The sequence below is a fragment of the Danio rerio genome, chromosome 21, assembly GCF_052040795.2.
Source record: "Danio rerio strain M-AB ecotype USA chromosome 21, GRCz13ab, whole genome shotgun sequence".
NCBI classification, from domain to species: Eukaryota; Metazoa; Chordata; class Actinopteri; order Cypriniformes; family Danionidae; genus Danio; species Danio rerio.
This window is the reverse complement of record NC_141041.1, coordinates 40,369,627-40,385,000: the sequence shown is the minus strand read 5'-3', so window position 1 is coordinate 40,385,000 and position 15,374 is coordinate 40,369,627. Positions and strand designations below refer to the sequence as shown.

Below are 15,374 nucleotides of genomic sequence, written 5' to 3'. Positions count from 1 at the left end.
ATTTTATTTTTTAAGACAGAGAATGTGTCAATCGTAGTCATTTAGACAGCAGTGACACTTGTCCCATAGAGTGAATGTCACTTTCTATTGACGTGTGAAAGTGCAAACCATAAGAGAAGTGCGCACCTTTATCCACAAACCAAAGCTCACGTTCAAAGGGACTTTTTGGCGATATTCACCGCAAAATATTGTACCACAGTGGAACTCTGAAACAGCGGTGTGAGAAAACTACTTGAGAACCATTTAATACAAAACCTACATGTATTTTAAATATGACACCAAAAAGTAGGTCAAATGTGGTTTAAACGGTCCTTTCTGTGGGCTCGTAAAAAGTCTTAAAGAGACAGTCCACTCAAAACTGAAAACTCAGTCATCATTCATGCTCCATTCATGTGTTAAAACTATAAGGAAGATACTAAAGAATGTTGAAAAAACCGCCATTGACTTCCATAGTATTTTTTGTTCCTGCTTTGAATGTCTCCTTTTTTCCCTCCTTCTTGTTTTGTGTTCAACAGAAATTCTTAAAAGTTTAAAAACCACTTCAGTGTGAGTAAATTATGAAATTGTCATTTTAGGGTGAACTATCGCTTTAAATTCACTGAAATATTGTATTCTAGTACTTAAACCATTGTGATTAATTTTCCTATAGTCTTTTCAGCTTTTGAAATATTTATACACACACACATTTTTTCACCAGATGTTGATAACAGCCAAAGAAATCCATATATGGGCCATACTTCAACTACGGCACTTTTAGCCTTAAAGTTAAAAAAAAAATATGTTCAAAATAAACGTAACATAGCCTTACAAGTTTAAACAATTTTCTAGTTTTAAGATCTGTAAGAGGACAAACTCAGATAAGAAGAGAAACATTTTTTCCATTGTGAAGTGAACAAATGTCAATTCCACCACATCTCAATATACCAGTTTTCTCATGATGATCTCACAAGAAAACGTTTTACGTTTTGTCAGTTAGTAGCTAATTCGTACGAGTTCAGTCGTACGAAATGGTACGATTTTAAAAAAGAGGCGTGGCACCTAACCCCACCCCTAACCCCAACCGTCATATGCTGAGCTAGTGTTCTTCCCATACTGATAAACTTCCAGTGACCTGTTATTTTAAACTTTTTTCCATTTTATACAGTTCCTTTTACAGCATCGATGTTGTAATGTCAATAAAATACATTCAGTTAAATAAACTTTGGCATTCATTTAGTTGCTCAAGCATAAAACGAGACAAAAAGCCGTTTACTCGCACGCGCCCGTCAGAATTGGCAGGCTAGCGCAGAAGCTCCATTGAATATACTGGGGTAAAATAAATGCTCATATTATAAAGACATGGCGGATGAAAATGTAATTTAATGCAAAGCTTTTTGTACAACCCAAGACCCACTTTATATCGGATATCACTCAGCCAGTGGAGATCGCTGATTTTTAAAGAAAACAGACCTTAAACGTGCTGGTTTTTGGATTGAATATAGTTAGCCGGAAGCGCTTAACCCAGGTTACTGGCAAGTCCTATTAACAAGCTTCAGCACATACCCTATTGTACGAACTAGATCGTACGAATTTATACGAATTAGCCACTAAATGAAAAAGTTAGGAATTGCCGTGAGATTGTGTTATAATATACACACTGAAAAAAAATGATTGAAAGATGATTCCTTGGATTTACTAAATCTTTTTAAGTTAAGTGGTTGTAAACAATTTATTTGGGCTGAATTTAAACAAACAAATTAAGTTGAACATCACTAAATGTACTTTTTTTAAATTCAACACATACAAATTGTTTGCAACAATTTTGCAGGCCATTTTTTTTCAGTGCAGCTTTTATTTCAAAATGAAATAAATTATGGCAGTCAAACATTTTCTCAAAATCATTTTTGTATATAGTTTAACCAATCTTTCCACAATATATATAATAAATAAACATTTGTCAATTAAATAAATGAGTTGTATGCTGAATTGTACACCTGTCACACTCTAAAATATCATATTAATTTGGTTAAGAGATTATTAGAAAATAAATAAACTGAAGTTGTGTATTAAATAGAGCATGAACTTATACATTGTGAATACACTTTTAATGTGTGATGAGAACTTTTTAAATATATATATTTTTTTAATATGTGTGGTGGTGGTGGAAATGACATTTCAACAGTTTATTGTGAAAAAATGAAAAATAGCTTCACCGATTAGCTTTGAGTTGATACTAGCCTTTCATGTAGACAAAACACTCTTATTTACCTTCATTTTGTTTGGTTTTTAAAAACATGTTTAAAGGTACTGGATGTTTGGAAAAGATGTAGAATAAATGTATTTCCTTATCAACCAATATTTAATCAATATGTTGTTGATAAAAATGTAAATTCCCTCCATCCTTGACATGTGTTGATGGCGCTATTCATTTTCATAGAAACCACCTAAATAATCTTTAACACAAACTTTTTAAAGCGACATTACAGTGTTGTGGTGGACACTGATACTCTGTGACAGCTATATTTTGTATGAAAAAAATATATTGATAATAGTCTCACTTTAATAACTATAAAATATATATTTCACTGGTGCTTAATTAGGATACAATAATAGATACTGGATAAATAGTATTTTAAAAAGTTATTTTCGTTGTTTAATTTTAAAACTCTGGGTGTGCGACAAGGTGAAAACAGTGACTTTGACACCTAAAAGGAGGTTTAATAATATGAAAAAATATAATATAATATAGTTATTTTGCCAAAGAAAGAGGAATTTGAACAAAATTGTATATATATATATATATATATATATATATATATATATATATATATATATATATATATATATATATATTTGTAGGATATATGATCAAAGGGCATAAGTGCCCGTAGATGAAGAATTACCCATATGCAAAGAAAACAAATCTAATTAGTTTACAAAGTACAAATTTATGTGTAATAAAATGAAATGGCACAGTAAAAAAAAGTATTGAACACATAAAGAAAGGGAGGTGTAGAAAGGCAGTGAAAGCCCAGACAGTAACTGAAATCTCTCAGTAGTTATTCACCAACCCTCAGCCTTTCCTCATTATGAATTAATATCAGCTGCTTCAGTCCAACATCTACATTAGCAGGAGGATGAAGATGAAACCAGGATTGACATTTCACCGATAATGATCTAAAACACAGCCAAGGAAACTCTCGAATGCTTTCAGAGAAAGAAAATCCAGCAGTAGAGTGGCCCAGCCAATCACCTGACCTGAACCCAATAGGAAATACAAAATAAAGATCAGTTTGAGTATACAACACCCACAGAACCATCAAGATTTTCACACTAAGTTGAAGTATGGGCAAAACTCACTTCTGAGCACTTCATTCTCTATATGAGAGTCCTCTTTAAGCTGATATCCGTAGATGTTGGACATGTTGAATCTTTATTTCCTCCACTGTGCACTGTGACAAAATTATTAACCCCTTTAAGCTATTTTTTATTTTTTGATATTCTACAGAACAAACCATCATTATACAATAACTTGCCTAATTACCCTAACCTGCCTAGTTAACCCATTTAACCTAGTTAAAGGTCACTTTAAGCTGTATAGAAGTGTCTTAAAAAACATCTAGTCAAATATTATTTACTGTCATCATGCCAAAGATAAAAGAAATCAGTTATTAGAAATGAGTTATTAAAGCTATCATGTTTAGAAATGTATTGAAAAATTCTCCATTAAACAGAAATTGGGAAAAAAAACAGGGGGGGCTAATAATTCTGACTTCAACTGTTAACAACTGTAATAAATTCATTTATACAGTTGCACCAGTCACAAGTTTTCTAGACCATGTATTTCACCTACTGTTTATCCATCACATGTATGTATTGACACTAAATAAAGGAGTACATGTTGTTCTGAAACAATTTTAGAGCTTAAGCACATCTGACCACTTAAACTCATCACAATTACTCTAATAATTATCCACTCAAATCCTACCACCAAATCGATAGTCATCCTAATGACGATGAGGAGGAAGTTCATTTGATGCTTTTATCTTCTATACCAAAAATATATCCGCTATTAAAATCTCTTCTCGAGCCATTTGACTAGCATTGTTGTTCTCGCGTACAGTTCCACACTTCCGCTAAACTGGGAAGTAATGATGGCCTAAAAAACCAGGTTCATTAATTATTAACAGTACCACGTCTGTGAAAATCTCTAAAGCTTTCAGAGTTTCTAAAGTAATAAACCATAGAAAGAAAAAAAAATCTGTTCTCTCCAAAAAATAAAGAGAAAAATCCAGAGCGAGAGGCGACTTCCCTATTAACATAAAGGATTGAGTGAATCGAACAAAGCACATATTTAACTTGTTTAACTTAGAGTTGAGGCTTTCACAGATGCTCACATGTGGCGAAACATGTCTGCTCAGAAACCAAAGACAAATGCTGTACCCTCCGAATATAAAACGTTAGCTATATTGAAAAAATCTATATATATGCTCACGCTTAGTAGCTAACTTGCTGACTGTGATGTTGATATTTAACGTAATCCCATGTTAGCGTTTAGATTTTGTTATTGTATTATATTGTACGATGTAGTTAATATATTTCGGTATGATTTGCTCATCCGCCAATAAGAGGGGGTTAGGTTTGGAAATGGGGTTTGGGTGCACGTTTCCTTTAAAAAATTGTAATACATAACAAAATTAATACATAAAATAGGTGTGTTTCCTCTTGAGATCAGATATTTGAGGATATTACCTTCAGTAACAATGATCGACAATATAAAACTGTCTAATCGAAATATTAAATGTAAATAAGTGTATTGCTGTTGTTATTAGTCGAATTAAGGTTATCACGTTATCTATATCATCATATGATAATCCAAATTTGTTGTATTTTATGCACAAGGTAGGTGCTGTAGGTCAAGTCTTTTTAAATTTGATGCCACAAGCTTGGCACACCTGTCTTTTTTTTGCCCGTTCCTCTTTGCAGTACCTCTCAAGCTCTATCAGGTTGGATGGGAAGCGACGGTGTACAGCCATTTTCACATCTCGCCAGAGATGTTCAATAGGATTTAGGTCTGGGCTCTGGCTGGGCCACTCAAGGACATTCACCGAGTTGTTGTGAAGCCCCTCCATTGATATTTTGGCGGTGTGCTTTGGGTCATTGTCCTGCTGGTAGATAAAGCGTCGCCCCAGTCAAGAGCACTCTGTAGCAGGTTTTCATTCAGGATGTCTCTGTACATTGCTGCATTCATCTTTCCCTCTATCCTAACTAATCTTTCAGTTCCTGTTGCTAAAAAAAAATTCCCGACAGCATGATGCTGCCATCACCATGCTTCACTATAGGGATGGTATTATCCCAGTGATGAGTGGTGCCTGGCTTTTTCCAAACGTAACGCCTGGCATTCACTCTAAGGAGTTCAGTGTTAGTCTCATTAGACCAAAAATGTTGTTTCTTTTGGTCTGAGAGTCATTCAGATGCCTTTTGGCAAATTCCAAGTGGGGAGTGGCTTCTGTCTGACCACTCTACCATACAGGCCTGATTGGTGGATTGTCGTTGTCCTTTTGTAAGGTTCTCCTCTATCCACAGAAGAACGTTGGACCTCAGACAGAGTGACCATTCGGTTATTGATTACCTCCCTGACCAAGGCCCTTCTCCCCTGATCACTCAGCTTAGATGGCCGGCCAGCTCTAGGAAGAGTCCTGGTGGTTCCAAACATCTTCCACTGACAGATGATGGAGGCCACTGTGCTCATTGAAACTTTCAGAGCAGCTGATTTTTTTCTGTAACTTTCCCCAGCCTTGTGCCTCAAGACAATCCTGTCTTGGAGGTCTACAGACAATTCCTTTGTCTTCATGCTTGGTTTGTGCTTTGACATGCACTGTCAACCCTGGGACCTTGTACAGACAGGTGTATGCCTTTTCAAATCACAGCAAAAAGGTCGCTGGTTCGAACCTCGGCTCAGTTGGCATTTCTGTGTGGAGTTTGCATGTTCTACCTGCCTTCGCGTGGGTTTCCTCCGGGTGCTCCGGTTTCCCCACAGTCCAAAGACATGTGGTACAGGTGAATTGGGTAAGCTAAATTGTCTGTAGTGTATGAGTGTGTGTGTGTGAATGTGTGTGTGGATGTTTCCCAGAGATTGGTTGCGGCTGGAAGGGCATCCGCTGCGTAAAAACTTGCTAGATAAGTTGGCGGTTCATTCTGCTGTGGTGACTCCGGATTAATAAAGGGACTAAGCCGACAAGAAAATGAATGAAAATGAATGAACATTATGTAAACAAAATCAGACACATCAATACTGAAGTGTACAAATGTTTCAGCATTTTTTAATTAAAAACGCATTCTGTATCATTAAAATATGCAACAGTTTTTGAAATTCTCTTTCAACAGGACGCTAAATCCATTTAAAAACACTTAAATCGTGAGCTAGCGGTTAGCACACATGCTACTACATATTGAGCTGTGCTGCTCATTCAAATCTGGCTCATCATTTCCACTGTTCCTCTCAACACAAAGGCCAAAACTAAATCAAATAAAAAACAACATGTATATAGAGTATTATGAGAATGTCCTTTTTGAGCTACATTCAGAGATGACACCTAAACATCCTAGGTGTGGACACAACAATGCTGTGTGTCCTCCCAATCCATATTTGTCTTCCCATACACCTTGGTGTAGAAATATCCAGCCATTGCATATTCTTCTCCTTCCATTAAATCACTTGCTCATTGCTTCCCCATTCACGCGTATAGAAACCCTCATTACACCATTACCCCCACGTCACCCTTATATATACTTGGGATGCGTGAGGCAAAGCACAGCGCCATGGCAACCTCGCAGAGCTGAATAAGTTCTTAAAAGTGCCACGATTTACAAAGAATACGAACGGTCGCGCGGGTAATGACTGAAATCTTCCTTCCATACCGATTTCACACTTGTGGGCGGATGGTTTGACAGGGAGTGAGAGTCAAATATGTGAGGATATCGATCAAAATATCTCTCTGAAATGAAAGTTATCAGGAAAGTGTGACAACCACAAGCTCAGCTTTAGGGAGATGTTCCAAAATGAGCAGATGTACTAACCTTTCAGACTGGGAAAAACTTGTCTCTTTTGAAATAAAGAGTTAAATGAACGCTGTTTAAATCAAAAGGTTATCTGAAGAACAACAAGTATCAAAGATGGCAGGAAAGGTCAGGGGAACAAAACCGGCATTGTTTTTGCCACATGTAACAGGCCTCCTCTTCTTAAAAATCTTAATATATTTTTGGTTAGAGAGTCTCTAATAAATCGAAAATTACGAAAATGGTCCAACAAGTGAGCCTCCTGTTGCTGAAAGCCAAAAAAAGTTCCTCCAGTGTCCCTCAGTTTCAGAATTCTGACAGACACGGGCAGGTCCGCACTTTTGGTCTGCCTTGCAGACATATGGTCTCATCACAAAAACAGAACAGAATATGAAGAACAACTTCATAATCTTGAAAATAACAAAGCATTATTAAGTTTCCCTTGCCAAAACTCATTCAACCTATATTGGTCAATTCAGGGCTCCAGTTTGTTTAAGACCTGAGGCTTTTAACCAAAAAACTCCTTAAGAAGAGCTCGAAGGCAGTGAGTGTTTGAAGAGAGAAGCCTCTAGAGATGTTCTAGACGGCCAATCTCAAATCGAAGAGATCTAGCAACCCACACACACAATCTCCAATTGGTGAGTCGGTTAGCATCCCCTTAATTTTCCACTGGGGTCGGGTTCTGCGGCAGTGGCGGGGTTGTGGGAGGCTGGCTGACGATCACCTGGACGACATAGTCTCTTGAGATCTTCAATTCTTCCAGCTTCATCTTGTCGGTGAGCGGTCGGCCTGAGAAGAACCAGCGCTGGCTGGTGGCCGCTACGCCTTCCTGGGTCTGCAGACGCCGCTTCATCTGCTGGACACTGTCGCTGGTGCGGACTGCCAGGCGCAGATCCCTGCCTGTAGAGAGACGTAGGCGCAACTGGCATTCTTGGCCCTCGCTGGCTGGAGCTTCTGGGACCTCAATGGTCTCCGACTCGCTCTTTTCCTCAATCATGTTTACAGGAGGGGAGAGGCAGTAGACAGGCAGCTGGTAGCGGTTCCCCAGCTCATCGTAGCATTCAGTCAGAGCGCCTGCAGACATAAAATAACAAGCCTTAGAAGACATATCAAACGTTTTGATACAGTAGACCACACTTTTCAATACATGTTAATCATATAGACTATATAGTATAGGGATTCTTAATCTCAGTCCTGGAGGTCCTGTGTCTTGCAGATTTTTGCTCCATCTCCAATTAGAAACACCTGGGCTAGCTAATAAAGCTCTTACTAGACATTCTAGAAACATCCTTGCAGGTGTGTTTAGGCAAGTTGGAGCAAAAATGCAGGACACCGGACCTCCAGGACCGAGTTCGAGTAGTGGAATAAGAACATTTTAAGGAGCCCCTATTATGAGTTTTGAAAATGAGCTTCTATGCAGTGTGTAACACTGAATGAAAACATCCAGCTGCAAGTGCATCTTGTTTAAAACTATTGATTCTTTAGCTAAGTATTTGACTCAAGAGTCGAATCAAGCTGGATTTGGATCTTTTGTTTGATTGCATTGACATTGATACGGTAAATCACCAAATATATACTTCCAGTTCCGGTAAAATGTGCACACCCTTTCCCTCCACACACTAGTGGCGGCGTTGGGGATCACAGGACTGATCATGATGCGAAGATGACAATCATTGACAGATGGAGATTTGGCTTTTTGTTTTTTCCTGTCTTTTTTCTGATGACTGATACAATAAACTATACTGCAATGCGGGATTCACAGGCTGTTTGATAATGAAGGAGAAGCAGAGACTATTGGACTTTGACAGAGACTTTGTCAGTAACTTTTACAGTTCAAATGGACCAGTTTCTTCTTCCTCTGGATCATAACATGTAAGTGTCATTAAAATTGTTGCCTCATTTTGTGTAGTTTGCAAAATATGAGTTTAATTGTGTGTTATAAGTTGTAATGACCCAGTGCTGCTTGTAATCTTGTAACGATCATAGATCAGTTTTTGTACTGTATCTCTCAGATCAAATCTATATGGGGACGTTCACAAATCGCGTCCAAAATCACGTTAAAAACGCGACATGTGCTTCTTTCTTTGCCAATTTAAATGCGTTTTTGAGCTGGTGATCCTCTGCTGTTTGTTGCTTTGGCCATCATCAGCTGTTCATACACATGAGTGGTGCGGTCAATTTTCAAAATAGTTCAACTTTTGCCACAGTGTGGATTATTACTGAATGTGTGTCATTGTTATTTCTTGAGGTTAGGTTTAAGAGGAGAGTCTATGCTGGTGTTTAACTGCATTGCTTTATTGCATTCCTGCATCAGACTCTCACATACGTTGTGCTACTTCATATAGTAGCCGTGGTGGGCATTTCTCTCTGTCTCGTGCTGAACGCAGTTGACCAATCGGAACAGACAGGATCATCGGACCAATCAGCGTAAATTAGCTTCGCGTTAAGGATGGGTTTGAGAAGAAATGAATCACTGAGCAATTCATATGGGAGTCGCTGTATAATTAGGTAAAAAGAAATGCATATTATAAGACAATAAAAGTGTTTTTCGACCAGTTGCTGGAGACCCCTAAAACCAAAATATGACATTTTTAATGGAAAATAGGGGCTCTTTAAAGAATTAATTTACCCAAAAATAGAAATTCTGTAACTAATTATTCACCTTTATGTCATTTCAGTCCCCTGAGATTTATTTTCAGAACACAACACAAGATATTTTACAGAGTTCCATAATCTTTCTTCTATATCAGTGGCCTCAAGATGTACAGAAAAAGAACCAAAATCATTAGCTGTGACTTCAGTGGTTCAATTGTAATCCTAAACTATTAGGAATATGACGCTTGTGTGTTATGCTGCAGACTCTAATGGCACAATGTTGTATAGTTCGTAGTAACCCTGTTGATTTCTCTCAAGGTTTTTTTTTTCCCTTCACTTTCGTCAATTTGTAAAGTTTTGTTCCTCATAACTGTCACCACTGGCTTGCTTGGGTTCAGTCTGGGATCACTTTTACTTACGATTACTAGCAGTGATACATTTACAAATGATTATGCATACTTCATTATGAAAGTCCTCAAAAGCAGTATGTTTCTGAAACATTTACCTTACAAATCCCTTCATAAATTTGAAAGTTAAAAGGAAATCTCCCTAAGATTTCAAAATACACCGGAAGAAGAAACCAAGACTCTGAAGGGAAAGCCCTCCTCCTTGGATTGGCACATATTTGAACTCTTTCTACAAGGCATAGAAATGCTAATATAAACAAAATCTCAAATCGTAAACACAATTGATGGCTATTCATCCATTATGCATTAAGAATATGTATTTTATGAAAGATCAAATCTCTTCCACTGGAACACCCTTGGCCTCGTTTTCATTAATGAAAAGATGTACACTTGGTATTTCATAACCACATATTCTAACCTCAAGCAAGCACAGCGTTAGCCACCGAGGTTGTTTTGAAATGCGTCACATGACGAGCATTCCTTAGACTATGACATAAAGACCTATTATAAATCAAAGAGGAACTAGGAGCAATGAATCAAAGTCAGGGTTCACGCCAAAAGAACAATGGGATTAAATCTCCAAAGAGGAAGTAAATCATAGTAATCACAATAAGCTACACCTCCATGGAATTCAGCAAAAAAAATATTGTCATATCAAAAGGATGACACACATGAAAGTTCTGTAATTTGTATATGTTTTATTCGTATCTGTAATAAAAATGTTTCTGCTTCGGATACTTTCAGGTGAAACTCTTTCCTGATCATCCGATCAGAGAACATGTGATGAAACCAGAATAAAACGAGGAACAAATTAGCTAGAAGTGAAAATTACCGCATTGTCCCTGGCATAATAATCTAATAAGATGCTTTTTATACAAAAATCCTTTCCAGCTTTTTTCATGAACACTTATCCTTGAAACTTCTTCATGACAGAAGAAGTGCTCAGATCTTGTGAAAGAACTTGTTGATCCAGTTCACAAAGGCGATTTGTTACCATATTTGAGATTCAAATGGTTTGAACAGCTTTTAGCAGGATGAGAGAGAATATCAGACTTCATAACCTCATGTCATATTACTTCATATAGTAAATACAGCACACAGGCTCTATTGCGTTTGTTCTGATTCTTTGTTCTAGTAAAAGCCTAAATATCTCCACAAAATGTTTTTCAAGGTTTTTCTTGCAATGTTTGATTGGGGAAAAAATCATATGAGTTTGAAACTAATTATGAGTCAATAAATATTTTTTGATGAATCATTCAGAGTTAGTACAACCATTAACTATTAACCATTATACACACCAACAACACTATACTTGTAAACCAGTGGTCTGCAGACTGGTACTGGTCGGTGTATCAATTGGTACCGGGCAGCACAATAAATCATTATTTATTTCCGTTTTATTTATTTTCCAAGTCTGAACGATCTTTTATTTTAAAAAATGATAGCATCTCGGTCACTTAAGCGAGAATTTTACCGCAAGCTAGCAAAACGAGAGAAGTACCTCCATCTCTGTAAAGTTTCTTTGCGAAGAGGAAAATACAGCGAGTTGACATTTCTGGGCCAGTTGGCAGTTCTGTGTGTAAATTATCTCATCTCTTTATAATAAAATAATCATAAGTGTTAAAGAGACTCTTAAACTTGCTACATAAAAGGTTACAAAGTGTGTGCACTGGTCAACATCTGTAACATGTCAATAATAATGATACAGTAAACCTCAAACTCTGTAAACAAAACACATGATGTTATATACATTATATATATATATATATATATATATATATATATATATATATATATATATATATATATATATATATATATATATATATATTAGAGCTGCACAATTAATTGTTAAAAGATCGCAATCTCGATTCGACCTCCTAGACGATCTTAATCCAGCATTTCTACGATTCTGCCAAACACATTTTCAAGTTCAGGAGAGAAGAAAAGGCGGCTGCACGAGTCTTTTCATTGTTTCACACACGTTGCTCAGTGACATTGACACCTTCAAATGATGTTGAATGAGTCACATACTGTATTTATAAAGTATCATTCACCTAAAAATGTCATTATTGTCTTCATATAATGATGTTTTCGCGGCCGGGAAATCACACGTGACGTGAGCTGATGACCGTGAGCGGTTACCACAGAGAGGGTGCGCACGCGTCTACTTTAGTGAACAGAACCTGCATATGTTGCCAGAAACAGTTAATACAGTTGTAAATAATATTTTGTTTTGTGGCACAGAGTGATCGTTTGGGAGCCACGCGCGAAGTATGAACAAGCACTTAGCAGTCAAAATGAAACCGAAAGTGTGCACTTCATTTAAATGATGATATCCCATTTTAGAGTTAAGATTATGACAAGCATTTGATATGTTTTTTTTTTATAGCAAACCCACAGTTGTGCATGAAAATAAATGTTTACAGTGTCAGTAAAGCTCCTCCCTATATATTGTTGAATATAATCTGATAATGGCAAATGTCTGATTTTACCAGTGAATAAATTTGTGTAATATGACAGATTGCAAGCATATATATAAAACATAATAATTCAACATCAGAATTATTATAAGTAGAATATAATTATTTATAGAAACCAGTAGACCTACACATAATGTTATTATCGATGTTGTGCCATATGTTTGTTTTTACCATACCTTTATTTTACATCTACAGAATCGTGAGAAAATTGTGATCTTTATTTTAAGCAAAAAAATCATGATTCTCATTTTAGCCAGAATCGTGCTGCTCTAATATATATATATATATATATATATATATATATATATATATATATATATATATATATATATATATATATATATATATATATATATATATATATACACACACACACACACACACACACACACACACACACACACACACACACACGCACACACAAAAGTGAGTACACCCCTCCTACTTCTGCAAATATTTATTTATAACTTTTCTTAGGACAACACTGCAAAAATGACTCTTTGACACAATGAATAGTAGTCAGTGTAAAGTGTGTATAGCAGTGTAAATTTATTGTCCTCTTAAAATAACTACAAATATAGCCAATAATAGCTGAACCCCTGGCAACAAAAGTGAGAACACCCCTAAGTGAAAATGTGAAATGTCAATATTTTGTGTCCATCATCATTTTCCAGCATGATTTTAATTATTTTGGGCATGGAGTTTCCCAGAGCTTCACATGTTGCCACTGAAATTCTCTTCCACTCCTCCATTACAACATCATGCATGGAGGTGGTGGACATTTGACACCTTGTGCTCCTCAACCTTCCTTTTCAGAATGCCGCAGAGGTGTTCTATGGGGTTTATGTCTGGAGACATGCTTGGCCAGTCCATCACCTTTACCCTCAGCCTCTTTAGCAAGCCAGTGGTTATCCTGGAGGTGTGTTTGGGGTAATTATCATACTGGAACACTGCTTTGCAGTCCAGTTTCCTGAAAGAACTGCTTCAGTATGTCACAGAACATGTTAGAATTCATGTTTCCCACAATAAAATGTAGCTCCCCAATGCCAGCAGCACTCATGCAGCCCCAGAACATGGCACTCCAACCATCATGTTAAATGGTAGGCAAGACACACATGTCTTTGTACTCCCCACCTGGTTGCTGCCACACAGACTTGACACCATCTGAACCAAATGGGTTTATTTTGGTCTGAGACCAGTAATCCTGGTCCTTAGTTTGCATGTCTACAGCAAATTGTTTGCAAGCTTTCTTGCATCGTCTTTAGAAGAGTTTTTCTTCGAGGACCACAATCATGCAGACTAATTTGATGCAGTGTGCGGCGTACGATCTGAGCACTAATGACTGACCTCCCATAGATTCAATCTCTGCAGTAATGCTGGAAGCACTCATCTGTCTGTTTTTTAAAGACAATCTTTGGATGTGACGCTGAGAACGTGTACTCAGCTTCTTTGGCTGACCATGGCGAGGCCTGTTCTGGGAAAAACCTGTCCTCTTAAAGCACTGAATGGTCTGGGCCACTGTGCTGCAGCACATTTTCAGAGCGTTGGCTATCGTTTTATAGCCTAGGCCATCTTTATGTAAGGCAACAATTTGTTTTTCATGTCTTCTGAGAGTTGTTTGCCATGAGGTGCCATGTTGAACTTCAGTGGCCTGGTTGAGAGAGTGGAAGAGCTTTTATACCAAATTTGACTCCCCTGCTATCTGTGGATACCAGAGACAGTGTAACACTTATGAATTACATGACACAGGGGAAGAAAAATGACTAATTGTGCTCAATTTTGACATTTTCACTTAGGGGTTTACTCATTTTTGTTGCCAGGGGTTCAGCTATTATTGGCTGTATTTGTAGTTATTTTGAGAGGACAATAAATTTACACTGCTATAAACACTTTTATACTGACTACTTTTCATTCTGCAGTGTTGTCCTATGAAAGGTTCATTCATTCATTTTCTTGTTGGCTTAGTCCCTTTATTATTAATCCGGGGTCGCCACAGCGGAATGAACTGCCAACTCATCCAGCAAGTTTTTACGCAGCGGATGCCCTTCCAGCTGCAACCCATCTCTGGGAAACATCCACACTCACATTCACATACACACTCATACACTATGGACAATTTAGCTTACCCAATTCACCTGTACCGCATGTCTTTGGACTGTGGGGGAAACCGCAGCACCCGGAGGAAACCCACACGAAGGCAGGGAGAACATGCAAACTCCACACAGAAACGCCAACTGAGCCGAGGTTTGAACCAGCGACCCAGCAACCTTCTTGCTGTGAGGCGACAGCACTACCTACTGCGCCACTGCCACTGTATTATTTGTCTTGATTGCAATGCTATTTGTGGGATGGCATGGACTCTGGCACTGCTGGGGGATGGAGTGGGTGTTTTTCCGGGTGGGTTGGGAGGTTTGAGGAGTGGATTTTGTTTTGTTTATTGAAGGAAAATTGTAAGGATGCTGTGGCCACATGTAAAATCAATAAACACTCACATGTAAAAATCACAAAAAAACAAGGTGTACCAGGAATATGCACGGCGTCACATATTCGCTGCTTGCACACCAAATGCGCATCTACACTCTAAACTTATTGGCATTCCTTCCAAGGCGTCCGCTCAGCAGCCACATTTTAATAAAACTATAACGCTTCATAACAAAAATTCATATCGAACTTTGTTTTAATCAATATTGACAACGGTGTTCTCTCAATAAATACTGATTTTATAGCCCAGCCCTACCATAGTATATAAATGTTTGTGTGTGAATGTATGGGTGTTTCCCAATACTGGGTTGCTGCTGGAAGGGCATCTGCTGCATAATGCCACATTCACAGTAGCAGCGACTTTGTAGCT

General features: G+C 37.6%; 2 protein-coding genes across 3 annotated transcripts in view; both read right to left on the bottom strand.

Annotated features, from left to right (window-relative positions):
- Nucleotides 1-3,428, bottom strand: part of il12bb (interleukin 12B, b) — a 17,914-nt gene extending 14,486 nt beyond the window's left edge. The window contains exons 1-2 of the mRNA XM_087301831.1: nt 3,340-3,428; nt 3,051-3,237 (exon numbers count right to left, since the gene is read on the bottom strand). The gene's annotated coding sequence lies outside the window, so the exon portion shown is untranslated. The remainder of the gene's footprint in view (nt 1-3,050; nt 3,238-3,339) is intronic.
- A 2,847-nt stretch (nt 3,429-6,275) lies between these two features.
- Nucleotides 6,276-15,374, bottom strand: part of ubtd2 (ubiquitin domain containing 2) — a 65,988-nt gene continuing 56,889 nt past the window's right edge. The window contains exon 3 of one of the 2 annotated variants that reach the window (NM_001002718.2): nt 6,276-8,112. In NM_001002718.2, the coding sequence (NP_001002718.2) occupies nt 7,697-8,112 (416 nt within the window). In that variant the 3' untranslated portion in view covers nt 6,276-7,696. The remainder of the gene's footprint in view (nt 8,113-15,374) is intronic. The other variant, XM_087299575.1, reaches the window with a different exon arrangement.